The sequence below is a fragment of the Calypte anna genome, chromosome Z, assembly GCF_003957555.1.
Source record: "Calypte anna isolate BGI_N300 chromosome Z, bCalAnn1_v1.p, whole genome shotgun sequence".
Classification (NCBI taxonomy): Eukaryota; Metazoa; Chordata; class Aves; order Apodiformes; family Trochilidae; genus Calypte; species Calypte anna.
This window is the reverse complement of record NC_044274.1, coordinates 34,339,845-34,359,748: the sequence shown is the minus strand read 5'-3', so window position 1 is coordinate 34,359,748 and position 19,904 is coordinate 34,339,845. Positions and strand designations below refer to the sequence as shown.

At 34.1% G+C, this 19,904-nt stretch overlaps 1 protein-coding gene across 5 annotated transcripts in view; it reads right to left on the bottom strand.

The window, feature by feature from the left end:
- AGTPBP1 (ATP/GTP binding protein 1) overlaps positions 1–19,904 on the bottom strand; it is a 64,289-nt gene that overhangs the window by 40,223 nt on the left and 4,162 nt on the right. For 3 of the 5 annotated variants that reach the window (XR_003988682.1, XM_030467513.1, XM_030467516.1), the window contains exons 2-15: positions 17,283–17,414; positions 16,216–16,286; positions 14,168–14,298; positions 13,497–13,564; positions 13,026–13,089; positions 12,546–12,692; positions 12,134–12,265; positions 10,228–10,321; positions 8,742–8,779; positions 7,066–7,274; positions 6,454–6,631; positions 4,250–4,347; positions 3,353–3,469; positions 2,169–2,866 (exon numbers count right to left, since the gene is read on the bottom strand). Coding sequence is in view for 4 of the 5 variants with exons in the window: in XM_030467513.1 (XP_030323373.1) it covers positions 2,169–2,866; positions 3,353–3,469; positions 4,250–4,347; positions 6,454–6,631; positions 7,066–7,274; positions 8,742–8,779; positions 10,228–10,321; positions 12,134–12,265; positions 12,546–12,692; positions 13,026–13,089; positions 13,497–13,564; positions 14,168–14,298; positions 16,216–16,247 (2,006 nt within the window). In the remaining variant the exon portion in view is untranslated. Of the gene's footprint in view, positions 1–2,168; positions 2,867–3,352; positions 3,470–4,249; positions 4,348–6,453; positions 6,632–7,065; positions 7,275–8,741; positions 8,780–10,227; positions 10,322–12,133; positions 12,266–12,545; positions 12,693–13,025; positions 13,090–13,496; positions 13,565–14,163; positions 14,299–16,215; positions 16,287–17,282; positions 17,415–19,904 lie in introns of those variants that run through there. The other 2 variants (XM_030467515.1, XM_030467514.1) reach the window with 2 other exon arrangements.

The following is a 19,904-nucleotide window of genomic DNA, read 5'->3' as shown; positions in this document are numbered from 1 at the left end:
TACAGGTCAGTCCTTTGTGAATCCTGACTTTACCTCATACTAGGTAAATAGGTTTCAGATAACTAGAAAACCCTACAGTGATTAGAAAATGCTAAAGCAAAACTGACCCTAATATTTTTAAGAAATGGAAAAAAAAGGAATTTAAACCCCAAATTATAGGATACTGATTTATATAAATTTTTCTTACTTAAAAGATCAAATAATATGAAACCCTTCCATTATTCTCAGTGACATTTTTCCAACAATAATTTGATGAAACATTTGGTGACTGTTACTAAATGTAAACGAAAAAGCACAGACACTTTGAAGCACTAATTTAAAAACACTGCATCACCTAGCATGTGACATGCCTAAAAAAATCAAACCAACCAACCAGAACCAACAGCACTTGTCAGACAAAAATAAAACTAAAACCTAGTAAGTACTCAAGTCTGCCTCCCACAGCATTTTCTTAAATGACAAGGTTGGATTAAAGCAGCCATTTGTTCTCTAAAGAAGACTTAGCTGATGAACAGTAACTAATTCTTACATTAAGAACATAAACCCAATCCCACTAAATGTGAAAAGAGTTTGGACACTGCTTTGTAGAAGACATAAGAGCTTCTTCATGACCCTTTCCAAACTAATTTTTACCACATTTCTATAAGCTATAAATTCTTAAGAAGACCCCTTTTAAAAAGGGGTCATTTCTCATAAATTTGTTACATTGTAGTAACAAGACTGAATTCTTGGAACAGTGTACCTTAAAAATATGATGCAGGATTTTTGTTTCAAGCTTAGCAATGTGTACCTGGTATTTCATCCTTGTCTCACACAAAACCTAAAGCACTTACATTCAACACAGAAAATACAAATACAAAAAAAAATTTTTAAATTTTAAATTAATACACTCTAAAATTACCTTCGTGGTTTAGAAGCCAGCTTAATATATAACCATACAAGGTTTGTTGGTTAAAAGTCAGAGTTAGCATACTATTTTATATCTAAGAACAAGTATTGGAATGACAATTTTTATCTGACCTGACTTAGTTTTACTCAGGAAAATTCAGAATTATTAAGCACTACAGAAACATACATGAAGGTCTGCAAGATTTAAATGCCGTTCTTAGAGGATTTTTGACTCATGATTATCTCCCTTCTAAATCAGCTGAGTCTAGCAAAAATAAGCTTATTGGGAAGATTCTTCCTCAACACTGAATGGTGCCTTCTAGTAAGTACATATACATTACATCATTAGTGTTTCAATACTTGGGTCATTTCATCGGAAAGATTACTTTGTTATGATGTGTGAAACAACTGAACTACTTTAATTAAACAAACTAATTAAATCTCTTAATCATTAAATGTAAATATGAAGAACTGGTTAAAGTTTAAAGGTGGAAGCATTCAGTATAACTAAGCAAGTGGCAAGGTCTCGTACCTGCTATTACATGTTCTTCTACTATGCTCATTATCAAAGAACTTTCTATGTATAGAACCAGCTTTTCATACCACCCTTTGCAAATTGTTCTTACAAGCTGTATCACTCTTCCTAATCTTTTAATAACTCAGTGAAGAAATAAGTGAGCTGACATGTCAGTTTTCATTCTGTATTTATCATGTGTCATTCTGCAGGACCTATGACAAACCATGTCGTCAGCATTTGTTACCTCTAAATTCTGTTGTATTACACATAGTAAAACCACTTAAAGTGTACAATTTTTTTTAATTATTTTTTCCAACTATAGCTCCCTGGCAGATAGCTCTGTTAGCATCGAGAAGAATTAAAGTATCTTTAAGCATTGATTTTCTTATCTTTGCTAAGATCTGAAGGAAGCATCCAAACAAAAGGTTTGTTTGTTGGTTGGTTCTTTTTAGTGGATAGCATTTTGGTTCTTTGCCAATTACAAAATTTAGATAAGGGATGGCAAAAAGGCAGAAAGGGAGAGTGTAAATTAAACTTCATATTTAGAAACTGAATTACAAAATTAGAATTACCAGTTACTAAATCAAGATTGTGTTCTTTTTTATGGATCTGCATTGATCAGCACCTCATCTACCTTCAAACTACTTTTCACTAAGAATAGTTTTAGATGCCAAATAAGTGTTGTGTATGTGCCTGTTAATCTCATCCAAAATATACTTTCTCAGTAGAGCAAAAATAACAACAAAGGAATAGGGAAACTCACCTCTGCACCCCATATGGCCTTTCCAGAATAGGCTCCTTAAATGGGGGTGGAATGTGGCCAAAATAATCTGGATAGGCCACTTCTGAATATTCAGGAATAGATTTTGTGGTTTTTACCATCTCTATATAAAGATCACAGTCATGAACTGGTGATACATCAGAAACCTCAAGCATGACTTGCTCCCCTGAAGAACTAGATCCAGAATCTTCCTCTTCAGAATCCACTCCAGTGCAGCAGAGTTTCCCTAGCTGAACAGATGACCCTTCAAAGAGACTGCTTCCACATGGTGAAACATGTTCACAAGGTTTACCACCAGCACGTGGGGTAAGACTAGTTTTGCTTTCCTTCTTTAGTTCACAACCTGTGCTGTAATAATGATCATTTTTTGCATTGTTTTGCAGACTGATTCTGTTCAAGCCTTTCACAATTTCTTGGCTTAGACGCTCAGATGACAGAAGCAGGTTGCTTTGATCATTTTGTTGATGTAAACTGCTGTCTTTTATACTACCCATCTTTGGTAGTTCCAGAAAGGTTGGCCTTCTATTGTATTCCTCGGTTAATAAGGGATTGCTCTCCTTCAAAGCAACTCTTTTTGCTTCAGTAGAGGGCTCCTCTCCTGCTGTAGGAACAACAATAGGTCTACCCAGATTTGCATCAGGTACAAAAGGCTTTGGTTCCTTGGAAACTAAGTCACACTCCTTAAAAAATAAGAGAGAAAAAAAATAATTAGAAAATACAGAGCTCAAAGTTTCATTTACATTAGAAAGCCTTCTCTTTCATTCTTCCTAAGGTGTGTTCCACAATAATACAAAATAAGTGTAATTTAAAAAGAAAAGAGTTACCATGTTTTGAACTTATTCCCCAGATATTTTAAACAACTCCTTTAATGAGATGCATTTTATTAATATAATAATACAGTTCTCTGTCAGAAATTTTGTGTGCAATAATCAGACATCAGAAATCAATATTCCTTTATATTGCCCTCATTCCCCTTCTCAGTCAGATTAAAGTAATCATTAACATTAGACTAAATAAATTATTATATAGTGCTATCATATGTAGCTCTCAAACTGCAGACTCTCATTTTATGGCTAGTGAAAGTACCCACTCAAAAAAGAATGTTAAAGTGTATTTCATAGCCAACCCTTGACAACCAGAAATGCACTGGAAATTACATGTTTTACCTGAAAGTTTTCTGAAAGTTCTGGGAAAAATTGCTTATACATTTTCAGTTCTTCCATGGGTCTTCCCAAGTCCTGTGTAGGTCTCAGTTTATTAATATCAGTCTCAATATCATCATTCTGAAAGAAAAACAGGACAAATTAATCTTGCATCCAGAATTAATGAGTTTCCTAAATAATTAATTACTTCAGACATGGCCATTCTTTAAAAACTGAGTATCACGATTTTAAAATTAGCTGAACTGCACCTTTCATCATGAGGGTTTAGGCAGCTCAGTTTTATAAGCATACCCAAGGTGTGATTAAAATAAGAGATATTACAAACATGTCATTTCCTTGCTTTCATCCAAATGAATTATGTAATATAAAATCAGAGAATAAGGCAGTTCTGACTAAATGTCCTGACTGGCAGCTGGAGAGCAGAACAAGACCTTTCCAAAGTGATACGAACAGTGAGAGGTTTGATCCCTACCTCTACAGTTGGCAGAACTTCACAGTTACCTTTCTGAAACACTGTCCTAATAAGTCCAGAATGATGGAAAAAAGTTAGAGCAGCTCCTAAATACTAAGTAGCATAGAGGGGAAGAGAGGGTTGAGAAAAATACAAGTTGGAAACAGAACCTGGCTAAAAGAGTTCTCAGTTCTGTTCCACTGTACTCCAGACATTTCATGTGTGAAGCAAACAGGTTTAGGTAAAATTTTGAAGCCATCTGAGTAACAATAGTTGGTATTTTTAAGCAACACCCACCTTCCTTAAGTGTTATGAGTTTCTTTAGTTTTAGAAATTGCTTTGACCCCCTTAAAGTAATTATAACACTCATAATATGTGGCTGTATACATGATTCAAACAACTAAAAATATTTTTAAAAGCTGCATCTGTTAATTTTGTCTCATACCAACCTTAAAATGCTGGTCTTTGTCACCATCATTTTCAGTTTCAATTTCTGATTCTGTTTCAGTATCATCATTATCATCGCTTTCATCTACTACATCATCCACTATGATACAAAAAGTTTTGTAAGGCAAATTATAGATTTAATCCAGTACATACACTCAAAAAAACCCCCTATATTCTGGGTTTTCTTTTTTACTTAACATTTGAAAAAGCTGAAAACCAACTAGTTAACATTAATTACTATTACCAGATTTACAAAACAAAATTCTTGTTTGCAATGCGGCAGACTTTAAACTTATATTTCAATCCAGTTTTAAATCAAAACAAAGATCTTAGGTATAAATAAAGCAAAACAAAACCAAAACCACACAACACCCCTCTCTCCCTCTGTACCTCCCCCCGCTCAAAAAACCCCAAAACAAACCAAACAAAAAACCAGCAAGACAGAAAATGGTCATTAGAAATCCTTAACAAGGGGCATGTGCCAAGAACACCCCAACACACCTTGAAGTCAACAAAAAAGTGAGATAGTTCCGACATCTTTATCCAAAATAAGTAATAAAGACCATATCCAAAATAACAGAAGGAAAATGAGGTTTCAGCAGTTTTTAGTAATTTCAGCTAGTATTGACCCAGTATCAGTGAAGAGTGGGACAAAGCACCCTCTTCACCTTTGTTTTGTGTTTTTTTTTTTTTTTTTTTTTATTAAAAGAAGCAAGTCAGAAACATATGACTTGAGATTCAATCAGCAAGAAAAATCCCCAAGAAGAACACTCACTGCAACTGCTTCGAATGGATAGGTTGAGAACTACATTTTAGCTAAAAACTTAGATTTTATTCTTTTTTTAGACACGTGGAACAATTTGGACAGCGATGACTAATTTCTACTTGAGTTAGAAACCCAGCACATTGCAGGATGGAACAGGCTGAACAATGGAATCATTGTCCCTGGAGGTGTTCAAAGAACATATGAACACAGCACTTGAGGACATGGTTTAGCTGACTGGTGGCACTGAACTGACGGCTCGACTTGATGTTGGAGGTCTTTTCAGCCTTAATGACTCTACGATTAAGTAGTTATTCTAGCAGATATTCTACTTACTAGTGGCAAATTTTATCTTTTTCTAGAAATCTCATACAGTTTGAGTGCTGGGGATTTTGTTATAATTTCTGAAAGAACATTTCATTATGGCTTTTGAAGATCCTAAGTATTATATTACTTAGGTTCTTAACTTCTTTTTTCATAGATAAATAAAACTGTTAAAAGTATCAGGCATCTACTTCAACAAAATAGGAAATATCTAAATAGGTAATATAGAGTACCAAGAATACTGTATTTAGGTTTAATTTATGTGGATTTTGGAACCACCTCTAAATCAATTTTCTACTTTGAAAAAAAAAAAACCACCTGCAATATGAGTCTGACCCATATGAACCCCAATCAGATAGGTGTCCTCTTTAAGACTGTGATCACATTTTGTTTCAGAATGTTCGAAATAAGAAGATACTAAAAAATCTGTCTTTGCCTCTTCATTAGAGATTAAGTTTCTGACCACAACTTCATCAATTGCTTACCCAGATACCAAGATGATATCACTGTTTCTGAAAATGTATTAAACTTTAGTTATCAAAAACTAGTAAAAGGTGTTCACAACAGGATTCTTTTATTTCCTACGAAACACCATGTATTTGCTGAGGAAGCAGCTGTACTTTTCTCATCACGCAAATGAAAAAATAACCATAATAGTTAAAGCAACACTTAAAATGGCACACAAATCTAAATTCACTACATCCAGTTTTTCAGGGTAACAGAAAGCCAACAAGAAATATAAACTCCTGTAGAACAGTATGGACAATGCATTTCATTTCAAATAGAAGGAAGTGTAATGTGAGTTAAAAAGAGACCATTTAAGTTGATAGGATAGTATGTACAGCCTACACACTACACATCAGCTTGACGAAAAACACAGTTTGTGTTTTTATTTTTTACGTCAGGTACATAACGGCATGTTTACAGACCATTTTCATCATTTAAAACTGAAGACTAGCAACTGATGCTCCACACTACCGGTCACAGACCCTTTTTTGCAAGCTGAGAAGGGTGTCAGAGTGCAAGCTGACAGAGAACACAAGTAAATGTAATTGATTCCATCTTACATAAAGCAATGTTAGACATACTCAAAGATAAAATGGTACAAAATTATCATACCATCAGGAGGCAAATTGTACAGTTGAGCCACAGGACCACTGTCAGGAATAACTGGGAGTTGGAAATGGAAAGCACTTTTAATAGTTGGTAAAGGAAGACGATTTTTAGGAAAACATTTTCTCATTATTAGGCTGGATGTGTTGACAAGGGGATCAAGAGTTCTTACTGCAAGGCACTCCTATTAACAGGAAAATAAAGACATGAGAAAAATACCTGTCAAACTAACAATCAAACTACATTTGTTATATAGATTTCTAGAATTCCCTAATAGCTACGTATTTTGTTTACAATAAATTTTGCTAGTGCCTTCTCCGAAGGCCAGAAGAGCTTCTACCAACATAAATTCAGCTTTTTAAAAAAAACATTAAAGGACTGATAAAAATTAAGACATTTTTCCTCTGCTCCTTTTTTAAACTAAGCTCAACACTTCCATCCAGAGACAGTGACAAATAATAACAAATATTATTTTCATTCCACTTTAGTCAACTACAGAAAGTAATCCATACCACCATCATCAGACATGACCATGACTACCATGAAAGGAATATGATGAATTTGAGGTTAATAGAGCCTGAGAGGCAAACATAATAGCAAAAGCTGAGATAAACTTACTTGTGAAGTATTGTAAAGAATCTTCATCCCATTTGCATCAATAAATGCTTTTCTTCCCAATTTGATGTTCGTAACACTTTTAATACACTGAAGAACTCCTTTTCGTATCAGCATGTATCTGTGTCGACTATCATGATGGTGCCAATCAACATAAATCCTCAAAAGCACCTGCACATATCCTTTGTCTACTGCTCTCCTGGCATTTGTTTCTTCATAAAAAAATTTAAGAAATAAAATTTAAAATTGCCCAATGACTCCAGTATTATTTTTGAATCAATGTTAAAATTATTCTTTTTACCCAAATAATTGGATTGTTTTATTTTAAGTAGTATTTTAGCCATACTCAGCAGAGTTTACATCACGCTAAACAGAAATGACTGAGTAACTGAGGCCATTAGTCTACGCTTGGTTCTTCATAGTAACACTGCATGAAATTATCACGGTTTCCAAAGTACATTAGACTTAAAGGTAATTGTTAGATACTGTCAGCTAGCAGAGATCAAAAAATAAAAAAAGTGTGTACCTAAAGCGTACACTATATCTGTCACTATCCACACAGACTGTGAAGATACAAAATTTGAAACAAGCTTCTTACTGCTTGTAATCCATACAGTTTTGAAGCAACTATCACTCAAAGTTGATAAACTCAAAATACCTCTGCTTCAAATACTGGGTAATCAGTATGACAACCAGACTCTCCACCCCAGAGACCAGTGTTTTTATAAGAAGATTTACTTATTTAAAATGGAGGAAGATACAATGTCAAAAAACCTCAGGACGGAGAATACATCTCGAATGCACAAGATTTCCTGTTTTAAAGACACAACTTCTCAACATTTCTTTCCCCAGCCTTAAAATTTAACTGCAAATTCACAGAACAAAATACGGACAATAATTTGGAAATACTTCTAGTTTACCCAACAAATTCCAAAATTTTAAAGAAAATTTGTAAGACTGATCACTGATCAAACAGGAAGAAACTCAGCACCCTGTAATAGTCAGCACCAGCACAGTGCTTTTCTGCCTTTAGCCTGAAATGGTTTTCTGAATCATGCCTCAGTTCTTATCCAACTCCCTAAAATTAGTAGGAATGTCATAGTTTTCAACAAATTGTTTTGAGAGAATTTCTTGCCCAGTAACAGTCCTGGGGCAAAATTTGCAGAGATCACATTTGTCGGGATTGACTGCTTCGGGCCGAGATAGTCACTGTCTGAAGACCATGGCTACCCTTGGTTCCACTTCATGAGCATCACTGACAGACTTGATATTAGGACCCAAGACCTAATTAGTCAGAAAGGGACCCGAAGAAACCCTGTATTTTCAAAAGATATTTTCATATGTATGCATAAAGATGCATAGGAGTTCAGATATAGATATCTATTACTGAAGAGCTGAGGTTAAAGTCCATTTCTCCCCCTTGGGTACAGATCAGTTCTGCAGAAGCAATGCAGCCTTTCTGCTGTGTAGCTGAAGTGATGGTAACTATTAAATATATATGTAGATATCACATACATATTAAAGCAACAGACACTGCAGAAAAAAAAATGCAGTTTTGTTCCTAAATTTCCAAGCCTTGATTTTGCTTTGGCCACAGGCTTAATATGAGTTTTACTCTGTGTATATATACACATACATATAGATCTCAACTAGACAGTTTCTTGCAGTCAAACACTTACTTGATTTTAGCAATGCAGCAAGTGTGTCTAAAGCAACCCTGTTAACATAACAAGAAAAGTCAAAACAACAACCAACCAGTAAGCTTAATCTACAACACTATAAAGCTATACAAAATATGCACTGCTAATGGATTTATTTTAGCATCTATCCTCATGTTTTACTTGTTGCACATAAACTTTATTTTTAAAATTTTATTTTACTGAAGTATCGTGTATCTCTGCTAGAGCTGAAGTCTGACACTGAAATTTAAAATATCGCTGCAGTGGCTATACAAACCTTCAGCCTTTGCAACCAAACCACCATATGTGACAATATAATATTTATGAACCAGACACAATGGATGGGATACTTCTGAAACTCATGTTTTCATGTTAGCAGCAGCACGAGTACTTCCAAAACTAGAAACCAGAAAACTAGGAAAAACTGGCAGTGTATGAATATATTGAATAGTGACATTCGTCAATCTGTACTACCATTAAATATCATCAGTGTAAGATTTTTCATGTACACTAAAATCTTGTCTCAATTAGACAAGATGTGCAACTTGAAAACATACTGATTTTTACCCATGCTGGAAAGACAGATTTAATACATCTGATTTTAGACCATAAAAAAGTCTATCATGATTGCTCACATAATGGAATGGTAAGTTTAGATGTCAATTATTAGCTGCGGTTTATAGGGGCATGGCATTTTTTTAAAAAAAATACTCTACTGGCCACAAATACTAGACTTAGATAACATACAATTTTTTTTGTTTTTGTTAAGTTAGAATATGAATATCATGAGATTATTATTCTGCTAACCAGATGAAAATTTCTCAGGTATGTATTTGAGAAAGGCTGTAGAGTATAAAGACAGGGGTATCTCCACTTAGATCCACTTACCTATTTTCTCCCTAATTTCAATTTAAAAAAAGAAAATCACAAAACAAGCTTAGAAGAATATGGGGGAGGTGGGGAGCTCATAAAATCTAAAGTCACCTCTTTAAGGTATGCAGTGAATTTGTTTATAAAACACAATAGCCTATTAGACAGATGTTGCTGGTGCTTCCTACTCTGTTATATGGTTTTGCTCTCAGTCCTTAATTCCTATGAAGTAAAACAGAAAGAAAGTTCTATTACAAAATCAAACATGTAGTGTCACTAAATACACAAAAGAGATGTGACAGCCAGTTCAATTGGAACTTATCTTTCCTGATTTGGCAACAAGTACTGTACAGTTTCCATGCAGGACTATGAGGGACAAAAATCACAAAACATTTATATTCTTTTATCAGTACTGTGGCTAGACATTAAAATATTTTGTGTTACTCTACAGGAAAAAAATTCAGCTGTCAGATTTGTGGTTCTCCTCATCTCCCTTCAATCCAGCTTCTAAATATGAGTTAGATTTGATTTGTCTAATACTAGTTTTCATTTATAAGTAAGTTTTGAAATGTACCTAAGGTTTTTCCAAACACTATAGTAAAGAGATATTACTTACTTCATAAGGCTAGTGTTCTTTTTACTAAAAGGGCCAATGATCTTAAACATCAGTTCTACTACTCCATTCTTTCCCAGGGACACTGCATTTACAGCTGGAAGAATTAAAACCAATCCATTTTAAAATAACGTAATAAGGCAAAAGAAAAAAAAAATCAATACACTAACTAAAATCCATGAGAGTCAATTCTAAAGTATAAAATGTTAGACATGCTTGTGCTTTAATAGACACTGACAAGCAGACACAACTCTGCACATAATTAGTGTGATAATGCAATCCTGATAAACTTGGAAAAGAAAATAAAAATTAGTCACCACATTACAATCATGTACTACTTCCAATGCATGCTTCAGCTTTTTACTATTAACATACATAATAAAAATAATTTTCTTCCAAAAAAATTTCACATTTATCAAGACATCAACACTTGCCAGTATCCCTTCAATACTGGGATAAACAGATCTGTCTATCAGGATTTAAAAGCCAAGTGGTTCACTGTAGAATTTAGAAGTGCCATTTGGTATAAGCTCTCCTGAAATACATTATGCATACCTGTTACCATAAAATAAATTATTAAAATATCTGAAAATGAGGAAATTGAAAGAAATCATGCTAAGAACTCATGCTAAATGCACAGTGGAAATGCAACCTGCTGAAACAGGCACAGAAATTCAGTTCCTGAGTGAGTTTATCAATGTGCACTCCTAACAAAGTAGGAAGAGAGCAACTAAAAGCTGACTTTGACATGAGTGCTGTTAATTAGTAGCTGTTTAGTACTTGAACCCAAGTTGCCATGTTACCCAACTAGAATCTAAAACCAAATTAGGAATCCATTCTGGTAGCAACTGTACACAAACTTTAGTAATTTATTACATTCTGATGGGCAGTACTATTTACTTTTTCTCTTTATAAGCAGTGGGTAACACAGAAATACACAAATTATTTAGGCAGAATCCAAATGAGTTCCAATCAGTTCAATTTCCCTTTTTAAGGATGAAGAAAGTTTTCAGCTACGATATGTAACTATCTGTATTACAATCTTCCTTTTAGGGGCATCTTATCTCAATATCAGACAACTCAACACAAAAAAGCTTACACATTTTATATCTATTTTAGCTTTATGAATTACAGGTGCACATATGAATGTCCTGAAAAATTGAATTATTGATCATAAAACCAGTTATCTTGGAGGAATATGGCTTTTGTTTTTTAAATTCTTGCACTTTAAGTGGATTAATGGCCACTTAAGCTCAATGGCACCTAACCTACAGAAAACATACGGTGACAATCACAATATTTTCATAACCTTCCTACAGCTTGCCCAAGCAGTGGATTAGGCTCTTGTGGAAGGACATTAGGCCAGTAGTTGGACACTTCAACACAAGGAATAACAGAAAGGTTAAATAAAGAAACAAAGTATTTCCTACACAAAACAAGGTTTAAGTAAGCAACTGGGAATTAAGTAAAACAACAAAAAGCAAAAGAAAACCAAAAAGCATGTACACTAAGAGCATAGTCTATTAATCTGAAGTGCTGTTACAAGCATAATATTACTGTTTCTGGTTTAGATCTTAAACATCAGAATTTATACAAATTAGATTACTCAATATGCCACACCTCTAATAGCACTAGTTAAAACCCTGCCAACTATATATATACATTTATATATATATATATACACACACTGAAAATAAAACAAACACAAGATAAAACAACATGTTTCACAGCTTTTATTAGAATTCAAGCAATATAATAATTTAAAAAACAAAATTTCAGATAATAAACATTAGTTTATTAGTTAGTAATTTTCAACATCTAACATTAAACATAGCTCTGATATTTTAATGCCATCTAGGTAAAAATTTTATATCACCTGGGGAAGAAAATAATTATCTGCAATACTTACAGTTGGTTGCATAAACTCTTAATACTTGAAGACATGGCAATATCAGCCTGTGGTTCTGCAAATTCTGCTTCACTAAATTCAATGGTATGTTCAGGGTACCATTAATTCTTGCTTTCATGCCAATCTTTTTGTCTGATATCAAAGAAATACATGATCAATCACACTGATTTTGAAATTACCATAAAAAAAAAATAGTTAAATGAACCATGAATTCCCTCTACTGATAATATTGAGTCTTCATGTCTACTTTTCACCAGTCTTTCCTTCCCTCTATTGTACTCTTCCTTTTGTACTCCTCTCCTCTATCTAAGTCCATGGATACTTAAACAATAATAGAAAGAGTTCTTTTCCTACATTTAAATTATAAAATTGCAATGTATTGAGCTACATTACTTAAGGACATCATTATCACCTTTTGGACCAATTTTTGCAAGAAGAGTATGAAGAAGCACCATTAATTCTTCATTTGGTGAAGAGTCTTTGCTAGCAGTTAAAAGGAGCTGCAACAATATCTGTGTCCCTCCTTTATTGACTAAGACACTTGCCCTCCGGCCACCACCTAGAAAAGAAACACCCCATTGGTATTTCAGAAAACAAAGGACAATGAAGTATCTGAACTACTCTTATCATAAACAAAGTCTTTGGAATAGCAGTATTTTCTTGATGTGCAAGTGCTTTACACAACAACATGCTTGTCCTAGAGATATAAATTATTTGTGTATGATTATTTGAGTGGTGGTGCCAGCCTCTCATTTTGTGTATATATCGCTTTACCAAACATTCGAAAAAAAGACAAAGGCAAACAAAAAATCAAACAAAAATACTAAGCCAACAAAAGTCTGCAGAAGAATACAGGAATATAATAATAAATTGCTCCATAATGAGAACTTACCTGCTGAGACTACCTCAATGAGAATATTCAATATATTTAAAATAGTTTGATGATCTTTTGTGTTCTGCAACAAAAACCAGAGATATTTCTTAGTTTACTGTATAAGTCTAATACAGTGGCTTAAGTACTTAAAAGTTCAGATAAGTGCCACCACTAAATCAAGCATAACTCAAGATGTCACAACCCCTCCAACCATTCCATTAGGCAGCCGGAATTAGCCACAAAAAAGCCACTGGTTTGTAGTACAGCATATTAATTAGAACTGATAGTTGACAAATAAGTTATTAGGATATTTGGAACAAGGGAGAGAAATACTTAAGTAGGTTATGATACTAAGAAAACGTATCTAATCAGAGTCCTACACAAGCTTTGGAGACTAACTAGGATAACAACATATTTAATGACACAATGCTCTGTAAAGAACAGGAAATTTGCTGTGTACCCATAACCATACTGATCTGAAGGTTATACCTCTAGGGTTGACAGGATAACTTCTATTGCAGTGGAACCCTTAGCAGTCATCTCCTTTCTGGTTTTTTCTGCCAGTGAAAAAAAGACCAATTTCATTTTAATAAACTACCTTGTAGAAAAACAAAAATGAAGATATACAGATTGATTAGAAAATCTACATTGCAAATACTAAAGAACATACATACATACGTACTAAACACACTGCACATCTATTAGAAATTGCACATCAGTATATAAAGCAAACTAAATTACTGCAGTGCTTTTTAAAACCCATTTTTGCCTTCACTTGCTCAACAGTTTTGTCATGCCCTAGAAAAGAAAAACTGTAAAGAAAAAATCTGTAGGAAAGGTCTCTCCCAGATACTTTTGCTTCTCATATATATACATACACACATATAAATGTGTGTGTGTATATATATATATATATGCTGTGAATTATTACTAAAATTATAGCTGTTTGACGATACAAGATGAACCCATAGTGAGCAATACCACACCACATAATATTAGAGAAAGCCTTCAACAGCTGCTTTCAACAATCAGTGACAAAAACATGGATAATCAAGTTCACCAAACAGAAATAAAAACTGAAGAAAAGTCCATCAAGGAAGAAATGCAAGCAAGAAGGCTCAAAAGAAAAACTACTAAACCCACAGAAGTTAGATACTTACCTTGACTCTGAACCAGATGAAGAATCTTTGATGTAATATATCTGGCATTGTCTGCTTCCCTTAATACAGAGTCCAAATTGATCTTCTCCAGCTGTGACAGCAGAGACATAGTCCGAGAACTGGTAGAAACACTACAAGAAAGATTTTTTCCATTCATTTTTCTACCTAGATCAGAAAAAAAACAAACCACCACTCACAGAAATTCCGTGTCTCTGAGAAGAGGAATGGCTAATTCCTCTTTGTATATTATTTCAATTGGAAAAGAAGTCCTAATTCTCCTTTATTCTGGCAAACTTACATACTTTGCACAGCCTGCATTGCAGCAGACTCATTATATAGAACAGCATCTCCAAGAGCAACTGTGAACAGCGAAATTGGCTGCAGCAAATCAAGTCCAGATACAGGTACAAACACTGCTTGTTTAATAGGCTGGTGTTTAGAAAGTGAGAGCAAATATTGTCGTTCATGAAGAGAGCAAACCAGCACTCAGTAGCTGAGGAAAAAGAACACCATTTTTAACAAAAAGACTTTGGCAGTCCAAAGCCATCATCAGTTTGATTTCATTTTGAACATACACAGTGATATTTTGACATCATAGAATTACCTTGAAAAATCTATTTCAATATAAGAAACATTTCAAACCAGGTATTCATATAGATAGATAGAGTTCAGGGAAATAATTAATTTAAATATTTAAAGTATTCAAAACCAAGTCAGTACAGAAATTTTCTATTTTGGTCTCCAATTTTGGACCATAACAGCTATTCAGAATAGTTTTGAGAGTCATATTTTCACATTAATGCCATTTTTAGACAAATATTTAACATATGAATGGCAGTCACAGTTAACTTCGCTAAAATAATCAATTTATATGTGGACAAGAATGTTAAAATAAGGGGGGAAAGGTAGCTGATGACAAAGACTGTACTGCTGTGAAAATAAATTGATACAACAGCTGCTGAGGAAACTGCTTCCATCATTTTTACTTTTCAACACAAACATAAGCAGAAAGCAATGTCAGATTACCGATGATATTTACAAGCTGTCATTACTGATACAACATCAGTGAGAAGAAATGGTTGTTTTAATTATAGAATTTAAATAAAAATAAGTTTATTTTGTGAAGTATATAATCTTTACAGTTATTTCTAGACTTGGATTTTAAAGTATTTTTTAATCAAAAATAAAAGTGTCTTGGTTGCTGTGATATTACTTTCCTTTTATAAATAAAGTGTAATCCCTCCAATCCTTTGTCAACCTGTTATAAAACCAGGTTGAACAACATGAGAATGGTATTATTTGCATAAGCTTTGTTTTGTTTACTTCTGCTCCTCCATTTATCCACTGAACTTGAAATACTAAAAAATAAAGACATGATTTTAATGAAACAAACTGACCAACTTCCACTTATCTTCACCAGTTCCACAATCAAAACAACCATGAGTCAACCCACATAGAAGCCGATTTGCAAGGGAACTGCTGCTTCAGCTTTGTGTGTGTATATAAAAACCTTCCCACAAGAACATTGTGTAGTAACTGGCAGTTACACAGAGGCTCTACTCTTTGCTTATAAAAACCATGACTAAGGACCATCAGAAGAAACTTCAGAAGGCCAGCTGAACAATTCTCTTCAGAGTTGGAGGAACACCACAGCTGGTCTTCCTGACAGATATATGGCCAACCAGTCGTCCAAGTGATATACATCTTACGACAAGTTCATGGCTTTTTAGCCAGTACTATACACTTATCCTTTAATTTCTTCTTTCCAATTTCCAATATTTGCATGAAAAAAAAATAATAATTGATAATTGTTTTTAAAAAGCAACATATTTTATAGTTGAACATGTCTAACACTAAAACTTTCAATTTAAAAAGTTATTTATAAAATGTGAAGTTACTCAATATTGACTCCCTCAGTGTTACAGGACATCAACTTACACATTCTTACTATGGACTCAATGTGTATTTTATTTATATGATTAAGATAGACTTTTTTCACAAAACTCAAGAAGTTTAACATGGAAAAGCCACTGTAGCTTTAAATTTACCTTTTTTCAGATGATGTTTTTATTTTGCTCATATCGGAAGCCTGATTCTTCAGATCACCATCTCTGATAACCTGGAAAATATTAAACAACTACAAATATATAAAATCAATATATTCTATTCTTTAATGATGAAATGCTATCACAGTAGTGGAAGTCTCTACACTAGAAATGCTAACTACGTTAATTTGCATCGATTTCATTTCTCCACATTGTCACATGTTCTCCTCTCTTCTCTATTTGATCCAGCTTTTAAAATAAAAGTACTGTAAATTTAAGTATGGCGTCTAGTTCTGCATTATAATGTACTCCTACCAAGCTTAGAGAGTCTGATTATAACAGAACAGTACCAGGTACTTAACTGACAATAGTTTTGTCTCCATGACAGAATTTTATCACTTTTTCATGAAACCGCTTCATACACATGTTGAAAACTCATTTGACAATCTTGTGAGATGCCACAACATACTTATTTCTGCTATTTCATATAGATATAGTATAACTAGGAACAGAGGCACGGTGAAAAACATGGAAGTGTTTGGTCTTCTTACTTAAGCAAGGCCAGAATATATTTCTTGGACAGAAACCATAGACTCAATTTTCCTATCCTTTTAAGGACATGGTGTCCTCAGGGTACACTGTTTCCACAAATGGTGCCTCCAAGCAATTAAGGCTGCATTCTACAGGGCCATCAACAACTTCAGTACTTCCATTTGAGATCTAATATGAATGACAAATACTTGCACTGCTAAGTAAACACACATCCTCAAATGGCACAGTGGCTAGTTTTAAGATGGTAGACAAGAGTAAAGGGGAAAAGATTATGCTGAAAGACACAGGTGATGAGAATCAAGAAAATAAAGCACCTATTCGCTTGGAAACTGCAGGGGGAAAAAAAAAATAAATCAGTCAAGCACACACACAGCCTGACAAAATCTGTACAACTCCTCAGAAATCCTTGTTGTTCAGCACATGTAATCATCAGGTTTTTATTACTAGTGAACTTCACTATGCAACTGCTAAAAGCATAAAGCAGATGAAGTATGAAGCAAGGTTATTTCTAGACTTACCTGAAAGCAGAATACTTTACCAGCAGCCAGGAAGTAAATGCTCAGCTCTTCACAAGAATTCCAGCTTGACTGAATTTAACGGGTGTCCTAGATTTGCTCAAGTACTCTTCAAGTGTGAACTATCTTGACTTCCTTTAAAGGAAAAATAATAGTTACAAGAGAAGAGATTTGTCCACTACAATGCAGACAGTTTCACAGATTGTAAGGTCTGAATTATTTGAACCAGGCTGCAGGTCTTGCTGGGGAAAAAAATTACATTCTTGAATTCAAGTAGCCAAGTGCCATTTTGCTTGCAGCACTGACTTGCTGTCAGACATATGATGGACAGTCTGCCAGTGCCAACAGTGTCTACATTCTACAGTGTAATGAACTGCTGTACAAGTGGAGCCAGCCACAAAGCTGAGCAATCTTGATTGTAAGGTCTTCATTTGTTTTGGTTTAAATTCACCACAAAGTATTACAGTAACACTGATGTTCAAATGCTCCAGGTAAAGAGGAAAAGATGAACAAAGAGCACAAGAACCTCTGGGGAAAAAAAAAAAAAAAAGAAAAAAAGAAAAAAAAAAAAAAAAAAAAAAAAAAAAAAAAAAAAAAAAAAAAAAAAAAAAAGAGAGAGAGAGAGAGAGACCAAACCAAAACAGTGAGGAAGAGCAGGGTAGAAAAAGAAAAGATAAAAATTCATGTACCAGCAATCCAGAGAGCTGTAGTGGAACATTTTATGCACACTGAAATATCAAAATCTGCTTTAACATTTCAATAAGCAATGAAAAAATCCACTTCCAATCTACTTTAAATTATTTCATTAATAAATTATTATTTAATAAAGGATTGATAGAAAGGTAAAGGCAGAAAGTACATGATACTGCTTCATACAGCAGGGCCTGGTTTTCTAGTCTGTTCACCATATACTAGAGGAAGATTCTATATTAGGATAAATAAGTGAGTTGCAAAAACCATGTGTCAAATCATACTCATGAACAAAGCTTCAGGTTTATTGCCTGTATCTAGCAGAGGAAGCCTCCAGAACGGTTAATTGTAGAGAACTATGTCAAAAGGAACTTTAAAACCAGACAATTTGGTAACAAACCGTAGATGTGAACTGAGAAAACATGTAATGATTCAAAATTTCATAAATGACAGCCAGAAAAAAACTAAATCAAACCCCTCCATTAGATCACATTATTGCATTCTGGTGTATGCTTCCAGAAGACACTTCTGCTGCTCACAGAAAAATGGGGGTCCACTTGGTCCTAGTGTAGATTAAATGAAAAGCAAATAGGTTTTTGATAATACGTAATTTTACCTAGCCCAAAGTCTCAGAAGCTGCTCATAGGTCAAAATAGTCTTTTTCAAGACACTAAAAAAGGCTGTTAAAATACAATTATACAAAAAAACTACTGCATTCTTTGTGGTCTAGGCAATTTTAATTCCAAAATATTACTTGTGTTTTACATTTTTAAACAAAGAAGTAATTTTTTGCAGGAACAGACTATTTACCTAAGTAAACTTACACTTGAAGGAGCAGGCCCCATGTTCAAACTTTAGGATAAGCAGCAACATGAGAATGCAAGAGTCACCATCTCAGTAACAAAAAGCGAATGAGACAGAATGCTTGGACAGAGCAGGTCAACACGATGATAACCAGCAGCCTAAATACTGTAAAACCTCACAAATAACCCATGGAAAACTTAAGTATGTTACTTGATACTTTACAAGAAACATTCACCACAATAGCACAACGTTCTTCCTCTTGCAAGAGTACAGATTGGCCACTGCTATTCATACAATGGTTCCGCCTTCACTGTCTCAACCCTCTTGTACTTAAGGATGAAGGCCCCTTTGCAAAAGGCTTAGAAATTATATATTAAATAACCCCTCAGGCACAGCAATCATTTAGTCATTCACACACAACATATTGAAGCCCAATTCACACAATTCATACAATTTCCACAAGTATTTTTTTAAGAGAATTGTTCTTTTGTCAGAAAGCTTTTCTTTCTCAAAGTCTTACAAACTAGCAGAGTTGCTGGATAAGCGTTACTTCCTTAATAAAAATATGAAGCCTAATGTTAGATTAAAATTCTCAGACAACTGAGATGCATAGTTATTTATACAACTGTTTCATACCCTGAAAACCCAATCCACAGTGCAATACCTAAAAGTGTTGGTTATCTCTAGTCCGCCTATAAACTCTAGTGATAGAGAAGCTGGAAATTTCCTTCACAGCTTCACAATCAAGTTGCCAAATTCTACATGGTACTCAACCATAATCTAGTAAACAGAACCCATGTACATACAGAGCTAAAACTACTGCAGCAATGAACATCTGCTTTCTGAAGCTGCCTATTCCTAGCATAGTTCCTAAACTTTCTTCTACAAGCAGTGGAAAACAAAAACACAGACTTCCCACCCCATCTCCAATCTTACTTTTCCCAAGTCTCAGAAGAATTAAAGTTCTAGTTGACAGCACAGAGAGACAGACTTTCAGGACCAGCTCTTTGTTAAGTAAAATTATAAATTAGGACAGAATGGCTCTGAGTACACACTAAACAGTTATCTCTTCCTACTACTCTGATTTGCAGCAATACAAAAAGCTTTTAGTCTCATCAGAAGAATTAACGT